General features: G+C 41.2%; 1 protein-coding gene across 3 annotated transcripts in view; it reads left to right on the top strand.

Moving 5' to 3' along the window:
* SETD3 (SET domain containing 3, actin N3(tau)-histidine methyltransferase) overlaps positions 1 to 21,719 on the top strand; it is a 78,182-nt gene that overhangs the window by 18,364 nt on the left and 38,099 nt on the right. For all 3 annotated transcript variants that reach the window (XM_063090727.1, XM_063090726.1, XM_063090728.1), the window contains 3 exons: positions 626 to 774; positions 4,113 to 4,185; positions 4,473 to 4,729. In XM_063090727.1, the coding sequence (XP_062946797.1) occupies positions 626 to 774; positions 4,113 to 4,185; positions 4,473 to 4,729 (479 nt within the window). The remainder of the gene's footprint in view (positions 1 to 625; positions 775 to 4,112; positions 4,186 to 4,472; positions 4,730 to 21,719) is intronic.

Here is a 21,719-nt window from a genome sequence, read left to right as displayed (position 1 = left end):
TCCATAAAAATAAATGGTTGTAATTAGTATTTTAAAAATTTACATAAATGGTGTCAGACCACTTGATTTTTTAAAAAAAATAGTGTTACATTTTGTGTTTTATTTATGGTGATCCATATAGACGTAGCTGTTTAAATTGTTTTATAGCATTCTTTTTTAAAGCTCTCTGGTTTTGTGCTCTTAGAACCAGGGCTCTGGTGCTCATCCTTACCCATGTCTCCTTGTGCATGAGTGTGAGCTGCTGATTCTTGTTTCAGTGGGAATTTTCTTAAAGCAAAAGTGGACATGATGGCATGTTGGACGTTGTAAATCCGTGGTGGTGATAATGAAGGCTTTCCTCCCCTCTGTCATTGTGTTACTTAACAGCACCTACTGGTCAATATTCTTTTTACCTAGTATTGTAAATGTTTCTCTGTAACTGACAGAGAGTTTAGGATTTTCATTTGCCTTTCCTGTCACTAGTTAAGGTTTGTACTATGACTACGTGGTGATTAGTTTTGATTATTTCAGGACTAGAGTGTTAAGACTATTTCCAGTGTTATGGTCTGTTTTTTATTTTCTGAAAGAGTTGTAAATGATATGTCCTAAAAGTAGCTCTTGATTTTTAAAACATGGTTCTGTACAGGTCTGTCTGTTACTTTTGATGGAAAAAGAGAAGATTACTTTCCTGATCTAATGAAATGGGCCTCTGAAAATGGGGCTTCTGTCGAGGGTTTTGAAATGACTAACTTCAAAGAAGAAGGCTTTGGTTTGAGAGCAACAAGAGATATCAAGGTGAGTTTATAAAAGGTTGCTCTGAGGGGCTCTAAGTATGTTTGAACTGTGGTGTGGTGTAGAGGGCACGGGACTGGAGGTAGATGCCTCGGGCTTGTTCTGAGCCTTGCAGGCAAATAGGCAGCGTGGCCTGACTCTCCCTCCTCTCTGCGGCAGCTGTCTCTTAACTTGGGAGCTGTGCCATACCGAGTGACTCCAGGCAAGTCAGTTCATGTTTCTGAGCCTCCGTAGGGAGACCATAGAACATGCCTCACAAAACTTTGAGATTTAACTAAAGAAAAGGATGTGAACTCCTGGCTTGGAGGGAGAGCATAAGGATCTTGTGACAGATTGGAGGAGGGGGTGGGGTGGCGGGTGGTGGCGTTGAGGATACTTTCCAGTGTTCTGGGAGGGGTAACTGAGTGGCTGAAGGTAGCTTGCTGAAACGGCAACACGAGAGATGACAGGTAAAGAAGAGAAATCCCAGCCTCTCTGTACCCCTCGTCCAGGCCTCACCTAAAGAGGAGGTGTAACTAATCTGCTGAGTTTGGGAGAAGAAACTGGGCTTGGCCTTTTTCTTGGTGGGAGCTGGTTGCCATGTATGTTTGCTGTGCTCTGCTCTCTCCACCTTGTAGCTTTGCAGGAGCAGGCCCACACTCGGATAGGGCTGCGAGGAACCAGTTCTGCCTGTAACTAGGTGGGGGAGTCTGTCTAATTCTGGGATTCAGTAGGTGATATTTTGGGTGACCATCTGTTGTATTCTTGCCTCTCAGTTGGTTCTGAACTTGGGTGAAGGAAATGGGTATTATTTGTTTGGGCCCCTCAAACCTCCAGTAACATTTTTGATCAAGTTGTAGTTAACCTTTCATTGATACATTGATAAACCATACACTGGTTTATTACATACCTGTTAAATATCTACTAGTACCTTGCTTGATATTATACCATGCTTCTAAAAAACAAAGGGTCTCTTCTTTCCTGGCATTTATAATCCATAATAAGGGACAAGACACATAAAAATAATTCAAATAGTAGACATTAACTGTTTATGACTAATAGACATAAAAGTGAGATGTCACACATTCTTTTCTTGGATCACATGAAAAGCTTCATTAGTGTGGATGCTGCCCAGAATATCTTAACTTCCTTCCTTCCTTCTTTCCTGCCTTCCTTCTTTCCTGCCTCCTGCCTTCCTGCCTTCCTGCCTTCCTGCCTTCCTGCCTTCCTTCCTTCCTTCCTGCCTTCCTGCCTTCCTGCCTTCCTGCCTTCCTGCCTTCCTTCCTTCCTGCCTGCCTGCCTGCCTGCCTGCCTGCCTTCCTCACAGTTCTGGAGGCTGGGAAGTCCAATAGCAAGGTGCCAGCATGGTCAGGTTCTGGTGGTCTGCAGACAGCCACCCTCTTGCTGTATCCTCACATGGCAGAGAGCTATGTGCATGTTTTTAGCAATAGAGATACACACACAGAGAGCATACCAAAAAGAAGCATCTCATATTGCCAAAAAATGAGATAATACTTTGGGAAAAAAGTAAACCATAGTATCTTATGGGCTTGTGCATGTGCTGGTAAGTTGTGCTTTAAAAACAAGTATGTAGAGGAAGGACAGCACTGATCATAATCCCCAAAGACACAATTCTAAACACTGAAATTTCAAAAGATCAAAATCCCTACGAGCTAAAATCCCAAAAATCACAACCCCAAAAGATCAAAATCCCAAAAATGTGACTCTGGAAATAATAATTTGAAAAATTATTTAAATGACATTTATTTGTGAAATGTGTAGGAACACAGAACACTTCATAGGTCACTTTATATTTTTGCAAGTACACACTCAAGTGCATGAGATTGATCAAAATCTGCAATGGCTCCATGACCGAATATGCAGTTGCTGAAAGAGAGAGATGTCAAGAAATTTTATTTTTCACAAATGCACATGTACAAAAAGGACATCTTGTCATTTGTTCAGGAAGTTTCACCATTTTTACATACACACAGCAATGCTTACAAACAAAGTCAATGGTATGATAATGCACTTCTGTGGAGTAAATTTGCAAAAAATGCATAAAACAAGTTAGATAGAACTCTTTAAAAATCCTTACACAATTTATACCTCTAGTATTGGAAATGATGTGAAGATGAAATACATAGCATAGTGAATTGTAAAAAATAATGCTGACAGTTTAAAACAGTGGGAAAAAAACTAAAAAAAAGAAAGAAAAAAGCCTGGGATGCTCCAAAGTAGTATGGCTTAGTTCAAGTCTGAACGAGGGAAGTTGATGGTGTAACTCTCAGTATGAGGCCAAAAGCCTTAGGACCTGGGGTCCTCTGGTATAAACCCTGGAGTCCAAAGACTGGTGAGCCTGGTATTCTGATGTCCAAGGCAGCAGAGGAAAAGTTTGTCCCAGCTGTCAGAGAGAGACCAGTTTGCCTTCTCTGTTCTCTGTGGGCCCCTGGCTGATTTGATGGTGCCCGCCAAGGCAGATCTCCACCTAGTCCTCTCACACTCACACACTAATCTCCTCTGGAAACATCCTTACAGACATACCCCAAATAATGCCTTACCAGATTTCTAGGTTTTCCTTAATCCTGACAAGTTGACACCTAGAATTATGTCCACAAGTCCATCCCTTGTCAACTTGGCACCCATGTGCATCTCCTTAAACCATACTTAATTCCAAATAGAGACAATAACAAGATAATAGGTCCACCTGTCATGTTACTATGTACAACCGAAAATGCAATAATCCCTTTTCCAGAATTCAGCTTTCAGGATTTCAATATTCAGGATTTTAATCTTCCAGGATTGTGATTTTCAGGATTTTAGATGTTAGGGATCTTAGACTTTAGGGATTTTGATCTTTTTGGATTCAGTATTTGGGATTATGGTGTTCAGGATCATGTCTTTCCAGATTGTGGTCCAGACCTGAGGAAGGAATGTTATTCTGGCTTCAAAAACTCAATAGGAGCAATTTACATTGACAGATTAAGTTTTTTGTTGCAGGCAGAAGTTTTTTTTGTTTTTGTTTTTGTTTTTACAACTTTAAAATACAAGTATAGCAAAGAATAAAATAAACACTTTTGTATACTACTCCAAATGTTGTATTTGCTTCAAATTAAAGTTGAAATTCCCTTTTTTGATTATTTGTCTTCTCAGTATTTATATTTAGTTTTTCTACTGCAAACAGGATTTTAAACTATGCTTCCACTCATTTAACTATGATATAAATGCTTATATCTAAAATATATATCTAATAGTTCGAAATGAAGTGCTGATATGCAACCTTAAATTATATTTCTTGTGTGACTGGATTGTAACATATTTTGATGATTCTACCATTTTCTTTTTCTTTTTTTCCCCCCTAGGCAGAAGAATTATTTTTATGGGTTCCACGAAAATTACTAATGACTGTTGAGTCTGCTAAAAATTCAGTGTTGGGTGAGAATAATTTCTGACTGTTTAAGGCAAACTGCAAATAACAAAAAATATATAAAATTCCATGTGTGGTGCTAAGGACCATATTTGGTTGTTTTCTCAACTAGTGAAATATTCCCTCAAATCTGCATTAAATGTTTTCCATTTAATGTCAAAAGAAAGGTGCACATAACTTTAAATGTTACAAGACTTTTTAGTATTTTAAAATAGTTTTAATAATATTTTGAATGAATGCTTTTTAAAGAAGCTTGTGGAACTCACTCACACTGTTAACGTCTGGGTTAATTCAGGGCCCTTATATTCTCAAGACCGAATTCTTCAAGCCATGGGAAATATCGCACTGGCCTTTCATTTGCTGTGTGAACGAGCCAGCCCTAACTCTTTCTGGCAGCCCTACATTCAGACCCTCCCCAGTGAATATGACACTCCTCTCTACTTTGAAGAAGATGAGGTTCGGTATCTTCAGTCAACACAAGCTATACATGATGTCTTCAGCCAGTATAAAAACACAGCTCGACAGTATGCCTATTTCTATAAAGTTATCCAGGTGAGCAGCCATTTAAATGTGTATTTAACAGGGTGGAGAAGATAGGGAAACTGATTGCATAGATGTTCCATTCGACATCTTATTAAGGATACTGAGACATTTTGCTTTTTATATGAAAAGTTATCAAGTGCATTTTATTTTTTCCATTTTTACAGAAATATGACTGAAATAGAGTTATATATATCTGACTTCCTCATTGTCCAGTGATAATGCAATCAGCAGTTGTTCCTGAGTTATTAAAGTCACTAAGTTTTTTTGAAAACAAAAGATTACAGTGAAATTTTAAAAGCTGTAGATTGTATCAAATACAAAAAGGGGCTCTATGTATAAATTTTCCAAGAAAATGAAAGTCCATTTTTAAGTTTCTCCTATATATGTTAGTAGTAAAATATTGACCATTTATGTCCTAAATTATAACGTGATTTGTTTATGTTTTTCAAAGTGCACTGTGTATTAATTTAATTCATTCTAAGTAAATGTCTTACGTGGAAATCCCTATAAAATAGTGAGCACCTGAATTACACTTGATTACATCTTTCTGCATCTTGGTGGTTTGGCCACCGTTAACTTTCATCTCCACTTGAGCAGTAGTTGAAGGGTCAGTGCTGGTGCCACACTTCCCTCTACAGTGGAGAGGGGGCATTTCCGTCTACTGACTCTCCCCTTTCTCAGTCACTCAAGAATCAGCTGCTGGGCTGCTGTACCTGATATGAAGCAAATGGGAAAGTGATCATCTTGCTCCATTTCCCTTTTTGAGCAATTTGACAACCTGAATTAGGTTTGATTTGTTTGCTCCTCAAATGGTATGTCTCTGCTATGTTTTATTTGCAAGAAGTGGTAATCTCATTTCATTGCTAAAGGTAATATTGTTTTCCATTCATTATTTTAAATTTATAGCATGCTTTTTTTTATTTTTTATTTTTTAAGATGACCTGTAAGGGGATCTTAACCCTTGACTTGGTGTTGTCAGCACCATACTCTCCCAAGTGAGCCACAGGCCGCTCCTAACTTTACAGCATGCTGACTGCACAAGAATATTAGCCTAAAAGTTATGTCTTTCCCCCCACCAAATACTCCAAATATGTCAAAAATTATATGACTCTTGTCCTTAAGTAGAAATCACTTTGTTTTTCTAAACTTTAAACTTTAGGAAGTCGTTAAGAATGATCATACAGTATGTATATAGCTTTCATTTCAAGTTTGCTTGATTTAAAAACTATTGATGCCAGATCAAAGCTTTGCTTCTTCATTTTATTATGTACCTACAATCCTGCCGTCTAAAGTTTGGTATGGGGCTGGCGCTGTGGCTCACTCAGGAGAGTGCGGCGCAGGTAGCGCTGAGGCCGTGGGTTCGGATCCCATATAGGGACGGCCAGTGCACTCACTGGCTGAGCGTGGTGCAGACGATCCCCTTACCGGTCAAAAAATAAATAAATAAAGTTTGGTATGGCTCTTTGTGATGTGAAAAGGTTATGCTTTTATTTAGTTCTCAATTGTATGTCTTTAATGACTAAAAGTAAAGCTGACGTTAGTAGGTCTAAGTCTTTGTCATTTCTTATTGTTGGATGATGAACTGCAAACTAGCTCTTTTCACTAATCCATTTCTCAAATCTGAGCTGTTATTGGCAAACACTGGTAGCCTACTCTCAGAGGAATCGGTTCTGTTGTCAGGCTGGAGGTCCTGGGCTGACGAGGTCTTCTGAGAACCGGCTTGGCATGATTGCTATTTGGATATTTCGTTGTACTCACTTATCTGTGTATTTCAGTGTTAACTAAGTAGTGCAGCTTTACTTGAGAATTTGTTGAGGGCTGGCTGGTTGGTTGTTCACTTGGTTAGAGCGTGGTGGTGATATTACCAAGGTCACAGGTTCAGATCCCCATATTAGCCAGCCGCCAAAGAAACCCCCCCAAACAAAACCAAAAAACAAAATTCGTTGAGATTTTAAATGGCTGTGAGTCACTAAAGTACTCTTTTATATAGATGGAACCATTTTATGTCAAATTTGTTTAAGATGTGGGTCTCTTAATAGCCCCCTGAAATAAGCCCCCTTAGATAATGCTAAGGTGACTGAATTAAATCACATTATATGTAGGAAATAGTATTATTGTGAGCATCTCAGGAATTAGAGAACATTCTAAAAGTAAACTCTTAGTTCAGAAGTTTTTCTAAGAGTAATAAAATTTTCACATGATTAGTAAGAACAGTTTTTATAACTTATAATAAATACAGATATTTTTCTTTAAAAGCAAATAACCACATTTTTAAAGCATTAATGGGTTTTTTAAAGCAATTATTCCTTTTTATTGAAAAATTTAATCAATAAGTGTGAAAGATATATACAAATACAAAATTATCAAGTAATCAAATGTTGGCTTTTTTTATACAATCTAGGTGTTTGAAAAAATTATCATGGTTTAGATATCAAATTGAATATTTTTATGTCAAAAGTATCAAACTGAGGAGAGAGAAAAATGTGTCTGTGGTCACATAGGTAAGTTCTTTATTTTACATCTAGTTGTTCTCAATTGGGCAATTGGTGATATTTGGAGACATTTTCGATTGTTAAACTGGAGTGGGGGGGCGCTGCAGTATTTAGACTGGGGATGGTGCCAAATCTCTTATGATGTACGAGGCAGGCCCACAATTCTCCAGCCCCAAATGTCAGTAGTGTTGAGGTTGAGAAACCCTGCCTTGTATTTATATAAAGAACAAAGCACCTCAAATACCTACATGATTTTGGTAATCACAGTCATTGCCTTCTAATGATTGGAAGCCTAGGGCCTGACTGACATTGATTGTGAGTTACTTTACCTGTTTTGTCAGAAAGTCATCTTGTGAGCTAATTCCAGACCCCTCCCTGGCTCTAGGTGCATGCTGTGGCTGAGAATGCATTTTAGAGCACTTTTTGCTTACTGTCATTTAACAAACATCCCTTATTTTTAAAAACCTAAAAATATAAGACCAGTTTTGGGGATGTTTGACTTATTAAGGATATAAATACAGGGAACAAACACTGAAAAAATGTGAACAAGATTTGAGTTCCTCTTTACAGAATCATGCAGATTTGGAGGAAGGAGTTGAGTGGAGACCCTTGGTGTTCTGCATGTCGAAAGAGAAATGTATGTGGTGGGGTGTGGGCACTTTTCCATGACAGCTGGGGATCCAGTTAGGGTGGGGTATTTGAATGATGGGAGGACAGTCCTGACTGTCTGTGGTGTGGGAACAGCTGAAGCAGCAGAGAGATGACCTGTCCAAGTAAGAGGCCTAGTGGCCGCATGGAAGGAGCACATCTGTGTAGTGAGACAGCCCTGACTCAAAAGCCTGATTCTGTACCTTACCACTACTTAAATATAAGTTGGGATTAGTTGCTTTGCTTCTTGGAGTTTGTTTCCTGATCTGTAAGATACTATTGAGACCCACTTTTTAGTGTGGCTTTTGTCCCTAGCACAGTGCTGGGCCACAGTGCCTGTGGTAGTTAGGAGTACAGCTTCCTCTGGGAAACGTGAAGAACATGGTGGGTCGAAGCCACCTCAGCTGGTGCAGTGTGGTGACTGAGAGGTGGACTCTGGAACCGGGGCTTGAACCCCTGCATCACCCCTTAGAGCTGTGTCGTCTGTGGCAGGGCTCGGTAAAGTGGGGACATAGCACCCCTGATTCCTGGGCTTGCTGAATGAGCACAAAAGCTGGCCTGTGCGAGGCCTTGGATGCAGCAGTGCCTCAGTGCCTGTCATGGAAGTGTAGAAATGCGTTTGTGCTTCTCATGGAAGTGTAGAAAGGCTGCATTTGTGTTGTTGCCATCTTGTGTTTCGACCCTTCAGGCCGTTTTGTTTGTTGTTTTAAGTTGCTTCTCCCCCTGTCCCTGCAATACCTTATGTTAGTATTTCTTAACCTTTTCTACTCAAAAATTCCTAGCAGCCAAGGATAGTAAGAACATTCCTGCAAGACTAGGGACTAAGCCCAAAGTGACCATCACAAGCTCAAAATTGCTTCCAACTCTCATATTTTTGTTGGTGTTTTTTGTCATGTTTTTAAATCTTAAAAATTCACACAAATGTTAATGTTTACTCTAGTTGTAAAATTGCATTGAACGACTTGCCATCAATTCAGACTGGCAATGTAGGGAAACAACCCTACCTTACCTGAGACCGTGGGGTATCTCATGATCCATGGGAGAATCGTGGCTTTTACCTGCAGTGAACGCTTCAGGCAAGCCTGACGACGTGGTCAATCCAGAAGAAGAAGATGTGACAGTCGCTTAACATTGGTAAAAAATAAGCAGCAGAAAGAATCATTACAAATTGGAAATACATAATAATAAGCTTTTATAGAAGATTTCTTAACCAGTGATTTTAATTCAGTGCCTGCTGGAATAGAAACTACAGGCAGCCTGGAGCGAGGTGTATTGCTGTGGTAACTAAGAAGGTATAAACTGTGGGATAAGAAGGCTTTTGCATGAGGATTTATGACAAAGCAAAAATCTATTTAAAAATTATCTTCTGAATCTAGCTGTTCTTCTAGTTTTAGAATGTTCTTATCACTTGTAAAAGTCTTCAGTATTAGAGTAAACACAAATGTTGTACTGCTGTTAGAGTGTCACATTTTCTCACCTCAGTTATCAGACTGTATGTCTGTCTCATGCTTTTCCAGGATCAGATGTTAGGCTTCTGCTCTGTTTTAGTAGTCAGTCATCAGTGCGTCATCACTCTGGAGGAGAGAGTATTACTGCATCAGTTCTTACTCTGCATTTCCTTTACAGTGACCTACACTACCCTCATGGTTTTTGTTTGTTTGTTTGTTTTGGCATTGTGTCTCTTAACCTTTTCTAGGATCATGGAGACCCTCTCCCCACAGAAATGCTCATGCGAACTATATCACAAACATTTGCGTATCATTTGAGAGAGGGGTCCAAATTCCAAAACTCCATTTGTAGTTTTCAGTTATGATTTCCCATTTAAAATCATTTTCTTGGGAGTCTGTGCCAAACTCTGAACCGAAACCTATTCTTATTCGGATCTGACTGCTGGCTTGCAGGTCTGCCGGCCACTGCTCTCTGCCACCAACTCCCGTGCATCAGGGGATGGTCACAAGTATGATTCAGTTCCTTGTATCTATGGTGGTGATCCTAGTCCTTGGAGGGGACATGGAAAAGTGTTAATAGTCCATTCAGCCTTCCACCTTTTGTTTTTATACTATAAGCACCAGCACTAACTTCTAGTAATTATAAATTCCTTTAGGTAGATTTCTCTATATTGCATTTTTTATTTTAATATTTTTCTCTTTCTCTCTTTGTTTATTGAAGTAAAAAATAATTTCCTGAGCTCTCTGCTCACAGCATATTTCTTTGGTCAAGGGCCTTTTAGTGTGGGCCCTTGTTAGTTCAGATTACCTTCTGTCTTCAACTTGCTTTACAGAGTTCGTTTAAAACAGTTTTTCTGGGCCTCTGTTGGTCCTCATCTGTGTAGTAGAAGCTTGGGCTCTATGATCTTTGAAGAATCCTTTCTGTTTTTACATTGTATTCCTCTTGAGATGTTCAACGTACCTTGTATCCTTTAGGTGTTCAGCAGCTGATAGTATGTAACCAGAAGCCTCAAACTTAATACAAGGTATTTTGAGAGCATGCCTTGTATTAAAATGTAGCACCTGCTGGTGAAACATTATACTGCAGTTTAATGGTTGAGGAAAGTCAACATCCAAACCCAAGAAGCTAAGTTTAGAAATTGTGGCTAAGCCAAATGCTGGAAAAGGCTTATTTGGATTGAGAACCCTAATGGGGGTAAAAATTCTGTTGATTTATGAGGTAGGGTCCAAGGAAAAAGAGAGGACTCATGGTGGAAGGCAGAACTTGGCATTTAAAACTGTTGCAGTTTTAAACCTATAAAAATGCTCTTAACAGATCAAAACATATCAAAGTTCAGCTCCAAATTGGGATTTCTGCATGGAAATATATGACCAGTTTTGTGATGGAAATCAGTGGAAAATTAGGATTTGGTTTAAATCCAACATTGGAATAGTGTAATTGTATGAGAGTGAAGCAAATCCTATCCAATTTTACATAACATAGTTGAATGATAGTCCAAATATTTTTCACCCATGTCAATGAAAAAGAAATGAATAGGTACTATGAATGAACTGTTCGTTTAATCGATAATCAGTCCCATCTAACATGCCAGGTACTGTGACATGGGGTGCTAGCTTGTCCTAAGATTAAAAATTATTTTAGGGACATGCACATTTTTTGTGTTGTTGAGATTGAATACAATGCTTTTTAAATAAATGCAAGTGTATGGGGTTTATAAGAATAGAGGCATATCTATTAAATTAATTCCTACTATTTTTCCATTGATCTCATAATTTAAGGATTTGGCATACATTACTTGGATATCCTCTTTTGTGTTGATGGCACAGTTTGAGAGGTGCAGGGGAAGGTATGTAGCTGGAGAAACTCATTCGTGCATTACCTGTTGTGAATTTTATTTCAAGGCTAGCATCCATTGTGGCAAGCTTCCACTTTTCCTGCCTTTTGCTTGGGGATGGAGTAAGGCAATCTTAAATTAGCTATCTTTCCTGAAGAGGCAACTCCTCCTCTCTAGCCAGGGCTGTAGTGGCAAGAAGAGATGAGCAGCCATATTCACAACTTACTGTTGCTGCAGCCTGTCTCTGAAAATAAGACCCGCCAAGAGGCAGAGGAAGATGCCACTTTTGGTTCTTGGCATCCTGTGGCAGTTGTGGCTAAATACAAACAGTTGCTTCTCCCTTCTACTTGTTTCTGACAGAGCCACACAAGAATAGCACAAGATATGAATTTCCAAAGTTGTATTTAGACTGTGTTTCCTAAAGCTCTCATCTACAAATAGAAATCTGATAATACATCAGGCCTCCAGGAACGTGTACCAAATTAGAGTAAAAACCTCTGGGCATCAGCTTGCTTTAAAGATCCCTGAAACTCAAGGAAAGATATGCTCAATATCTAAAGCTGTTTATAGACATACGTGCTTCAGCAAGGCTGTAAGGGAAAATATGCAATATGCATTTATATAACTCTGTTTCCTCCGGTGGTAGAGCGTGTACAGGAGCTTCCCAGTTTATGCATGGATTGTATTCCAAATTGTCACCCGAGCCAGTGAGGGGCTCTTTTGCCTCTTCAGTTTCTCCTGCTCTTTTGCTTTCTTCCCCTCCACCTAGAAACCTGTTTAAGTCTGTCATCCTAAATAAACTAACCAGCTCCTCCTGACCTTGGATCTTCCTATAGTTACTACCCTATATTTTGTTTTTTAACCCATCATATCCTCTTAATTGTTTAATCAACTCAACTCACATTTATTGAGTGTCTCTTAAATGTGAGGTATCACACCTGGGGATAGAGACTAGTATCTTTGGGTATACAAAGTTGTATTTTTTTAACTTTTTATTTTGAAGTAATTTTAGACTTAACAAAAAAGTTCCAAAAGTAGTGCACAGAACTCCCATAAACACTTCACCCAGCTTCACCTGAAGCTGATGTCTTACAGGACCACAGTACAGTGATCTAACCCTAGAACTTAACCTTGGTATGATACTATTGACTAACCTGTTGAACTTCACTAGTTGTCCCACGACTGTCCTTTTTTCCGTTTCAGAATTCCACATTACATTTAGTTGTCATGTCTCCTCAGTCATTTCTAACCGAGGATGGCAGTCTCTCCTTGTCTTTTGTGACTCTGACACTTTTGAAGAATATCATTTGGCCAGCTACTTCGTTGTAGTCTCTCAATTTGCATTTGTCTGGTATTTTCTCATGATTAGACGGAGATCATGCATTTTTGGCAAGAATACCACAAAAGTGAAGTTGTATCCTCAGGGGATATGTGAATCAGTATGTCTTAATATTGGTTTTTCCATTGGAAGTTACTGTTTTTCCTTTGTAAATTAGTATCTTACAGAAAGATACTTTGAGACTATGTAAATATCCTTTCTCATCATGCTTTCATCTACTAATTTTTGCATTTATCATGATTCTTGTCAGCCATAGTTATTGCTGTGGTGTTTGCTAAGTGGTAATCTATTTTCTGTTATTCCTTCTATATGTATTAACTGGAATTTTACTATCAGGAAGAGCTGTTCCTTCTTTCCCATTTGTTATTTAGCTCTCCGTATAAGTATAGACTCATGGATATTTATTTTATTTGATGAATTATGTAAACCATTACTGTATTTATTTGATATAAAAATTGTTTAAACTGGCTCTTTGTATGAAGATATCTGATTTTCTTCTCAGTTATAACCATTTTGAGAGTTTTGTGCAGTATTTACTATAAAGCTAAATGCATGGGAGTATTTAATAAAATTTTGTTGATATTACTTGATTTGTGGCACAACAGATCATGTATAAAGTTCACTTAGCCTCAAAGTTCAAAGAGTAGCTGTGGACACTGCTTCATAGATACCGTTCTCCTGACCTCATTCCCACTTACATTTTCCCTGGAGGCAAATGTGTTCCATATGTGACATTTTTGTTCTGCAGTAACTTCATGGTGACATCACATCTATTAACTGAGGGGTATGAGGAGCTACAGAAGCAAGGGCAGAAAGAACAGAGTGAAAGATGATGGCGAGGGAGAGAAGATTAATGAACAGTGAATCTAGAATTTAGTCCTTGCGTTTAGTGGTAATGGGAACTGGGTAGAGATTATTGGGCTTTTTAAAAGGTAAAGGATGATTTCAGTTTTCAAATTGTTCCTCTGACTTGGCTGGGGGACTTTCTGGTCATGTAGGTGGTGGATCACAGTGTGCCTGTGAGATTAGCCTGAAGAGGAGTGCAGGACTGATGGTGGGTTGGATTGGCTCCCATGCACAGCGTAGGGAACCGTGGCTGCAAACAGAAGACATGGGCAGGCGGGAACAGAGCCAGGGCTGTGCTCAAAGCTGCAGACAGTGCCACCATTGCAGCTGTGATGAGGAGAGTGAATTCAGTAACAGTGTCTCTCTCTGGTGCAGTATCTCTTCTTTCTGCTGAGGGCTTTGATCCTTACAATCACCTCCGGAGGGATGGATCCCTCATTTTGCAAATGAGGAATGGAGATTTTGAGTAGCCTGCCCGAGGCTTCTGGCTCCTGGTCCTGGAGCTGGGTTCATAGGAGGTCTGTTAGACCCAGAGCCTGTGCCCCTGACCATGAGGCTGGCCACACCGCAGTCCTAAGATTGTTTCCGCTCTTAATTTTGGGATGAAGAAGTAATCTAGTTTTGAGGGCAGAGCAGTTTGTTTAAAAATCTCCTGTCTCAGGCTATTTTTACAGAAAGTTGGGCATGGCTCTGCTGACTGGGAGGGCCATGTGCTTGGGAGGGGCATCCAGTGAGACTGCTGGCAATTTCTTTTTGCTCTTAGTTTCACTAAGTACCAGAGATGGAAGATACTCATTCCTCGGGGAGGTGATAGGGCCATTTGCTACCTGCCCTCCCCATGCCCCCCCACGTCCGCAGCCATGAGGAGCTACTAGTGCTGTATTGTTTTGTTATCCTTACTAATTTGACTTTTAATGACATAAAACATGAAAAAATGGAACTTAGGAAATCAGTGGCCCAGGCTTGTGAGTTCTCTGAGAGGTGCCTGTGTGTTTGTCCTCCCTGTTAGAGCCCCTGGCTGTCTTGCTGCCGTGCCTGACCTGTGTCCTTGCTTGTTCCACACAGCTGACCTTGACCCTTATTTATCTGTGTTAAATGTATAAGAGCTTTGCCCTCATAGTGTACTATTTAAGGTTTCCAATTTTGTAAATTATTCACCTAATTTTCATCACTCCCATAAATAAAGGCTATAGATATGTCACTTAAAAAATCTAATTGGTGCATTTGCAACAACATGGATGGACCTTGAGAGAATTATATTAAGTGAAACGAGTCAGGCACAGAAAGAGAAATACCACATGTTCTCACTTATTGGTGGGAGCTAAAAATTAATATATAAATTCACACACACACACACACACACACACACACACACACACAAAACGGGGGGGGGGAAGAAGATATAACAACCACAATTACTTGAAGTTGATACGACAAGCAAACAGAAAGGACACTGTTGCGGGGGAGGGAGGAGAGGGAGGAGGGAGGAAGGTTTTGGTAAGGGGCAACAATAATCAACCACAATGTATATCGACAAAATAAAATTAAAAAAAAAAAATCTAATTGGTGCTTTTGACTATGTTCACTTGTTCTGTGTAATGTTGTAGCAATTTGCATAGATAGAGACTTTACTTTCTGGGAGTTTTGTGTTCTTCATTGTTTCTATTTTTTCCAGCTTAAGTTTCAGTGGCTTTTGGGGGACTCCAGAAATGAAATGCTTTTTCTCTATATTCGTGGTTCTATCTGGGGAAAGCTACCTGGCGTCCTTTGGGTGGTGTATATTCCTTCTTGGAGACTGAGGGCGGGCACTGGGTGGTGTGTCCATAAGAGGTGGGAGGACTGGCAGCCCCTCGCTGTGTCCTTTTGTGGAAGTTTCTTAGGTCCAGATTTTGGCATCTCCAGCCTACCCTCTCCCTGCCCCTCCCTGCCCCCTGCTCTTGCTTTCCTCTCTCAGCTGTCCTCCCCTTCCTCAGTTTCTGACTTGATGTGCAGTCCTCGGCTCCTTTAGAAAAATTTCCAACTTTGCTAATCAGTATTAGGAACAGATGTCTGACACAGTGGAGCACGTACAGCATCCCCAGGCTCTGCTTCATATGTCGCCAGATGCCTGTGGGTGAGTAGAAGCACTGCGTGGTGTGGCAGACAGACCTGAAGGGGCAAATGCTCACACCCTAGTCCCAGTGAGGACCTCTCCAAAGAGGGAAAGAAAATGAATGTTCATGGCAAAGCCTGCTGTGTTCTAAGCACCCCAACACCTTTCTTACCTTGGATTCCTATGGTGAGGAGGAGTCAGGAGCTACTGCCTTCCCGAAGAATCTGAAACAGAATTAACCAAATGAGATTCAGAAGAAACCTCCAACACTAGGACTCAGCCACCATTGACAGTTTAATTTGTGACCTGAGGAGTTAAAGCAGAGGCCAGAAAAAAAGGGCCTGACTCCTCAGACGGATTTTATTGAGTGCCTCTGCACACCCGTGCTGGGCTGGGGCCTTTACGGAGGCCCCTTTGATCCTCACCATGACTCCTAAGGCTGGGTCGCATGCCGTTGACAGGTGAGGAGGAAGGCTGCGGGCAAGAAAGCCCACCAGAGCTCCTGAGTGGCCTCGTCAAGACTGAAGCCCCAGTCAGTCCCGCCTTGGAGACTGTTCTCTGTTTCCTCTGTCTCCACAGACCTGTCCTTTTCTACAGCTCCTTCTCTCTTCCCCTCCAGATCCAACTAATCCCGGGTCTTTCCACAGTTCTGATCAACAGAATTTGGTGAAAATCCCCAGAAGTTTAAAAAGAAAAGGAGCTTTAAAAAATCATCTTTGAAACCTGCTTTTTCTTTTTCTGTCCTAACCGCTCCTAAGGTCTGTAGTTGGTTAGTAAATTCCCTGTCCTCTGGGACGGGATTTTTAGACTCTGTTTTTTGTTTGTTTGTTTGTTTTGTTTCTAACGTGTATGACAGAAGAGGGAACCTGCTTACATTTTGAGGACACCCTGGATAAGTGCCTGTGAGAACAGCCTTCCAAGTTAACAGGCACCTTTGTAATCTCTCACGTTGGTTGATACTGGCGGACCCGCACTCCATTACATCCCTGCAGAACTGTGCCATTCTTGTAACTTCTTACGACCTAAATGGTTTTGGCTGCAAACATCCTGTGGTTACCCTTTGCATCAAACATCCACTCTCATGGAAGAAAACAGTGGTGAAAAAGCATGAAAAGGAAGAAGGGGGTAGAGGAACCTCCAGGACATCAGTTATTATTAATATATAATTTTAACCTGATTGAGACTGGACCTCTCAGCAGTTTAATGTGGAAGCACAGTCATGACTTTTCACCCCTGCTGCATTTTAATATCAAGTGGAACAGTGGATTGAGTTTAACTTTAGGTGAACTTGAGTGAGTTTATAGTGAGATGGTGAAATGATTGCTTTAACAGAAGTGGTAGGTTAATGAATCTTTGTCAACAGGGAGTCAGGGCAGGGCATATTCTGTTGCCATTAGTTTATAAGGAACTGTTGATTAGACACGAGTACAGGTCCAGCTTCCTGGTTTATTTGGCTTTGAGAGCCTGAGTATTGGCTGAGGTTCGGTTGTTGGTAGTCACCATGGGAAACCTGCAAAGGAGGATTAGGTAGCTTTCTGCATTTGCATCTCAGATAACCTCTACCTGGGATTGATACTGCCTGAACACTTTTTTGAATATTTGCCTCCTTATTTGAGTCCTTTTGGGTTTACAGTCCATGCCAGGTGGACCGTATCATTTACTGTCATGGAAATTCATTTTAGCATTAAGTTTCTGCTTAAAAACTTAAGTTTTCTGGTAGATTATCCAGGAAAAGTGCCCATGTAATATAATGGTTTTTAAAATGGTCTTATTAATGGTGGATTCTTCTGATTCTGCCCCAGCTGGCCATTCTGCATCTAGCTTGCCAGCTTAGACTTTTCCATCTGTGTTTTCATAGGATGTAGCGTATTATAGAAGAAAGAACAAGACCTCCAAGTTCAAGCTTGTCATCCACTAGCTAAATCTGGCTAGGTTAAATTGGAGTCTTAAGTTCCCTTATCTGTAGAAAGGGGTTGTGAATGCCTGCTGGCCAGGCTGTTCAGGAATAAAGGTGACATCCAGGAGGGGCCTCACGTAAAGGGAGCTAAGGACTCCTGGCAGTGTTGGCCCCAGCTTCTTCTAGGACCATACCCTGGTCTCTGCTAGACCACAGTCCCTTCCCAAGATCTGATTTTGCAAGGTGGGCCTTTCCAGTGTTAGAAGATGATTGTTAGAAAGCCATTCCATAAGCTTCCCTGTGACCTTCATCCAGTAGCTTTGTTTCGGGCTTTTAGACTAAGGGAGTCGGTTTCATCTTCTGCATCTTGAGAGGCCTTTTCACCCACCCAGCTGAAGTATTAGTTCAGAAGATATCTTCTCTGTCAGACACCTGCTTGGAATCAGTGGTTTACAAAATTAATCAGCATAAATTCTGTCTTTTGAAGCTTATGTTCTAGGCATATGTAATTAATTCAGTAAAAAGTGATAGGTTAGGGCACAGTTTAAAAACAAAAACAAAACCATGGGAGTTTAGAGAAGGAAGAGTGCTTCTAGCTGAGAAGTTTGAGGAGGATTTCTTATTTTTGTTTTTAAATGGGAGAAGTGGCATTTGGAGAGGATAATTGCCTGTAAATAACAATCTACATTTGTTTGGGCCTTATAGTTATGAAATGTGTTCACATCCAACTTCACAGTTCATCGTTACAATAACTGTAATGTGGGTATGTCGCTGTCATCCCTGCTACAAGATAAGAAAGTGAGAGGCTCAAAGGGTTGGCTTGGCCAAGGGGAGTGTGGTCTGCGCCATGACTGTCAGAGCCCCCATCCTCAATTGATTGTTTCTTTGGTGGGCATTTCTTGGGTCACTGTACCAGTGTCTAGAGATGGCCCTGGCATTTGCTGACCTCTTACCTTGCTTTTCCCCCTAAAGTATTCCCAAACCTGACAGCGTATTATATGTTCCTTGTGTCTGTTTCTCTTCCCCAACTTGAATGTAAGCCCATGATGGGCAGGGACATTGTTCTATTCTCAGGGAGAATGTGTCTGACACATAAATGGTGCTCAGTAATTATTTGTTGAATGAATACAGTAGCAGGTCAGTAGGTGAAACAGTAGACAGCTAACGTTTCACAAAACCCTGATCAGACACTGTGCACTATTTTATTTCATTCTTTCAGCAAACCAATGAGAAGGTACTGTACTGAGGATCCTGAGGTCTCACAGCCAGGATGTAGCCAGGCTGGGTCTGAAATTCAGATCTGATTCCAGAGCCAGTGCTCTGGGTGAGCTGTGCTCTTCCCACCCACTTTAGAGCCACAGTGTTGTGCCAAGGCCATCTGAGCTTGATGGGCTCTTCTAGAACCTGTAGGGTTTCAGGAGCTGTTGTCTGCCTTCCTTAGCTTCATTCTTTTCTTTTTTATGGGAATGTTTGCCTGTTTCTTGGGTTGAGACAGTTTTTAAATTTTCCGTGATTTATAAAAGATCACCAACAATTATTCCATCTTCACATGTACAAGTTCTTTCATAATTCAAGGTCAGGTTTTATTGTCTGGAGAAATTTGGAGTGTTTAAAATGCCTAGGGATTTTCTTACTGTCATTTCTTACTTTAGATTCATTTTCCTTCCAGCAATGACTCTTTCACTCCAGTCCAGGCCACTGTCTTCTCTTCCAAAAGGTCTCTCTGCCCTTGACTCCTTCTAGTCTAGCTCTACATGCAGAGCTGGAGGGATGTTTTTGGAATATAAATGATACATCCTGTTGTGCCACTGGTTCCCTGTACACTTAGAGTAAACTCAGTGGGCAGGGCTGTCCCCGTGGCGCCTGCCCCCATCTGCCCTCTCACTGCAGTCCACTCCCACTGGCCTTGATCAGTTCCTAGGACTTGCCAAGCCTCTTCTGCCTCAGGGCTTTGCCTTTACTCCCTTCCCACCTGCAGCAGTCTTCCCCACATTCGAGCAGTCTTCCCCACATTAGGTGAATGCCCAATTCCTCAGTCTTCTCCTTTCAGCGGAGTCGCTCAAGAGCGAGTCTTTGCTGAGCATAAAGTAGGTCCTCTTATCTTCTATGTTAGCATGCTGATTTTTTCTTCTACAGGCACAACACTATCTGTAATTACTTTTGTATTTCTTGTCTGTCTCCTCTTCTGGAGTGAGCTTTACCGGCAGGGCCTGTCTCTTTCTGTGCCCAGCACAGTACCTGTCTCACGGGAAGACTCAGGCAGTACGCATAGAGTGGGTGTAAGTCATGTGGCCATCGCCTCCAGGGTTGGGGGCCCTCTGTGCACACAGAAGTACCTGGTTGGAAGAGTGACTGAGGCCACAGTCCAGCCCATCTTCATGCCCGAAGCCCCATCCCTGCAGAGCTGTGTCCACACTGACAAGCAACTTTCACCAGTTTGTACAAAGGTCCCCATTAGACGCTTTTGTCTCTCTCAGACACTTTTATCCCTGCTGGGACAAATGCGAAATCTGATGGGACCTCAGAGGAGCCTGCATAAATGAGGACTGTCATGGGTATAACAGAACATACTGTCACTTTGCTTACGGGCTTCGGTGGCCCTGAGCATTGGTTTTCCTGTCTTTCCTTTCTTCCCAGAGATGAAATTTGCAGTGAGGGAAGAATTTATCAGACCCTCAGCTTTTAGCAGATTTAATCTAGCAGCTCTCCAGATAACTGGCATATGTTCTCTTGAGCTATTGTATTTTTCTCTTCATTAAAAAAAAGAAAGTGCCTTCTTTATTCTCCAAAAGACGGGGTGATGTGAAATATACTCCCATGACACTGTTAACTCCTATTTTTCCTTTTATCCTTGCCCAATGTTCCCTACTAGGCCTCTTACTCTCAGATTCAAAGAGCTGACTGCAGGTATGGCCGGTGCCACTTTTCTTCACCTTCTTACCAGCCCCTCCTTTACATGTTGTATGTGCCCCGGCTGCTGTGTTCCACCTGCGCGCCCTCTCCAGCTGGGACTTTCTGATCACGCTGGGACTTGTGTCTATCCTTTAGTTGCTCAAGGAATCGCCTCTCTTCTGTGTGTTGATTTGTAGACCTCTGAGGCCATGAGTATTGCTGCTGACACTCTCCCTACTGTGTCCTTCTGGAAATTATGGGGTGTCTCTGCCTCACACATGACTGTAGCAAAATGCCCTACAATTATCAACAGTTTAAACCTGAATTACATCTTTGGAGAGCTAGTACCTTAAGGCCCACCTGTGTTCTTTAGTCCTCGAGCTTGGTCGCACATTATGATTTGGGTAATTTGGTCTTTTCACAAATCAACTTTATTCTTTCAGCTTCAAAGAAAACATGAGTTCTAAAAATTAGTAATAGAAAACATAGCATGAATACTGTGTTTATTTTTTTAAATATCTGTTCTCATCAGGAAAAAGTAGTAATAGTATTCATTTCTTATTCTTTTAAAAGAAGTCAAAAAACTACCTGTTTAAAAGATTTTCTGATAATAATGGAGTTTTACTGAATGCTTCTCCTACAGTGCAGTAGTAGGCCTATAAGGAGATATAAAAGTAACATGAGGTCCTTGCCTTCTAGGAGTTTTTTGTGGAGATGGAAGGAGGAAAACAACAAGCAGGAAATGTTGAAGAGCACAAATGGTAAACAGAGGCAGTGATTCTGCTGTCTGAGCTCCGTGAAGCCTGGGGCAGTCAGGTAGTCCAGTTGTCTGATGGAGGACATACTGTCAGCAAAGGCTGGAGTTGGGGTGAGCAGGGCATATATGGAGGAGTGTGAGAAGAACAGCCCAAGCCTAGCATGGACCATAGCCCTGGAATGGAGAGGAGCCATTTGTAGATTTGCAGTGGGAGCTAGCTCCCAAAACTGACATGTGAATCTCCCAGGGATGCCTATAGCCCCTGTGACTCAGGCCAGAGTTGGGATGAAATGGCTGCTGCTTTAGCAGTTCTATTTATGTGGCACCTGCTCAAGCCACCCAAATGCCTTCAGCCTCAGTTTCCACATTTTCAACCCACACAGCCTAACTTAAAGACTTGCGAATGCAGCTGAGCTATAATGAATATAAATGTGTTTTTAAAATGCAAAGCATTATATTAATGTGGTTAACCAGAAGCTGGATTTGAACATCCTTCCATGATGTTGAAAAGAAAAGTTCCTGTATTAGATGTAAAAGGCGAGATGAAACAGAAAGCCTTTTCACAGGAGCTGGGATGGTGGTAGGGAGAGAGGGAAGAAGGGAGAGAGGCAGGCCAGGCTTTGAAGAACCTCCAGCAAGTGGTACTGAGTGAGCAGTTGGGATTTTGTCCTGCGGGTGATGGGGAGCCACAGGGAGCCCCGTGGTTAGGTGGGCATGGGTTTGTTTGCTTGCTTAGAGGTAACTTCAGCAGCA

This window comes from Cynocephalus volans, chromosome 3 (genome assembly GCF_027409185.1).
Source record: "Cynocephalus volans isolate mCynVol1 chromosome 3, mCynVol1.pri, whole genome shotgun sequence".
Classification (NCBI taxonomy): Eukaryota; Metazoa; Chordata; class Mammalia; order Dermoptera; family Cynocephalidae; genus Cynocephalus; species Cynocephalus volans.
Note: the sequence above shows the minus strand (reverse complement) of the source record. Positions and strands in the feature narration are given on the sequence as shown.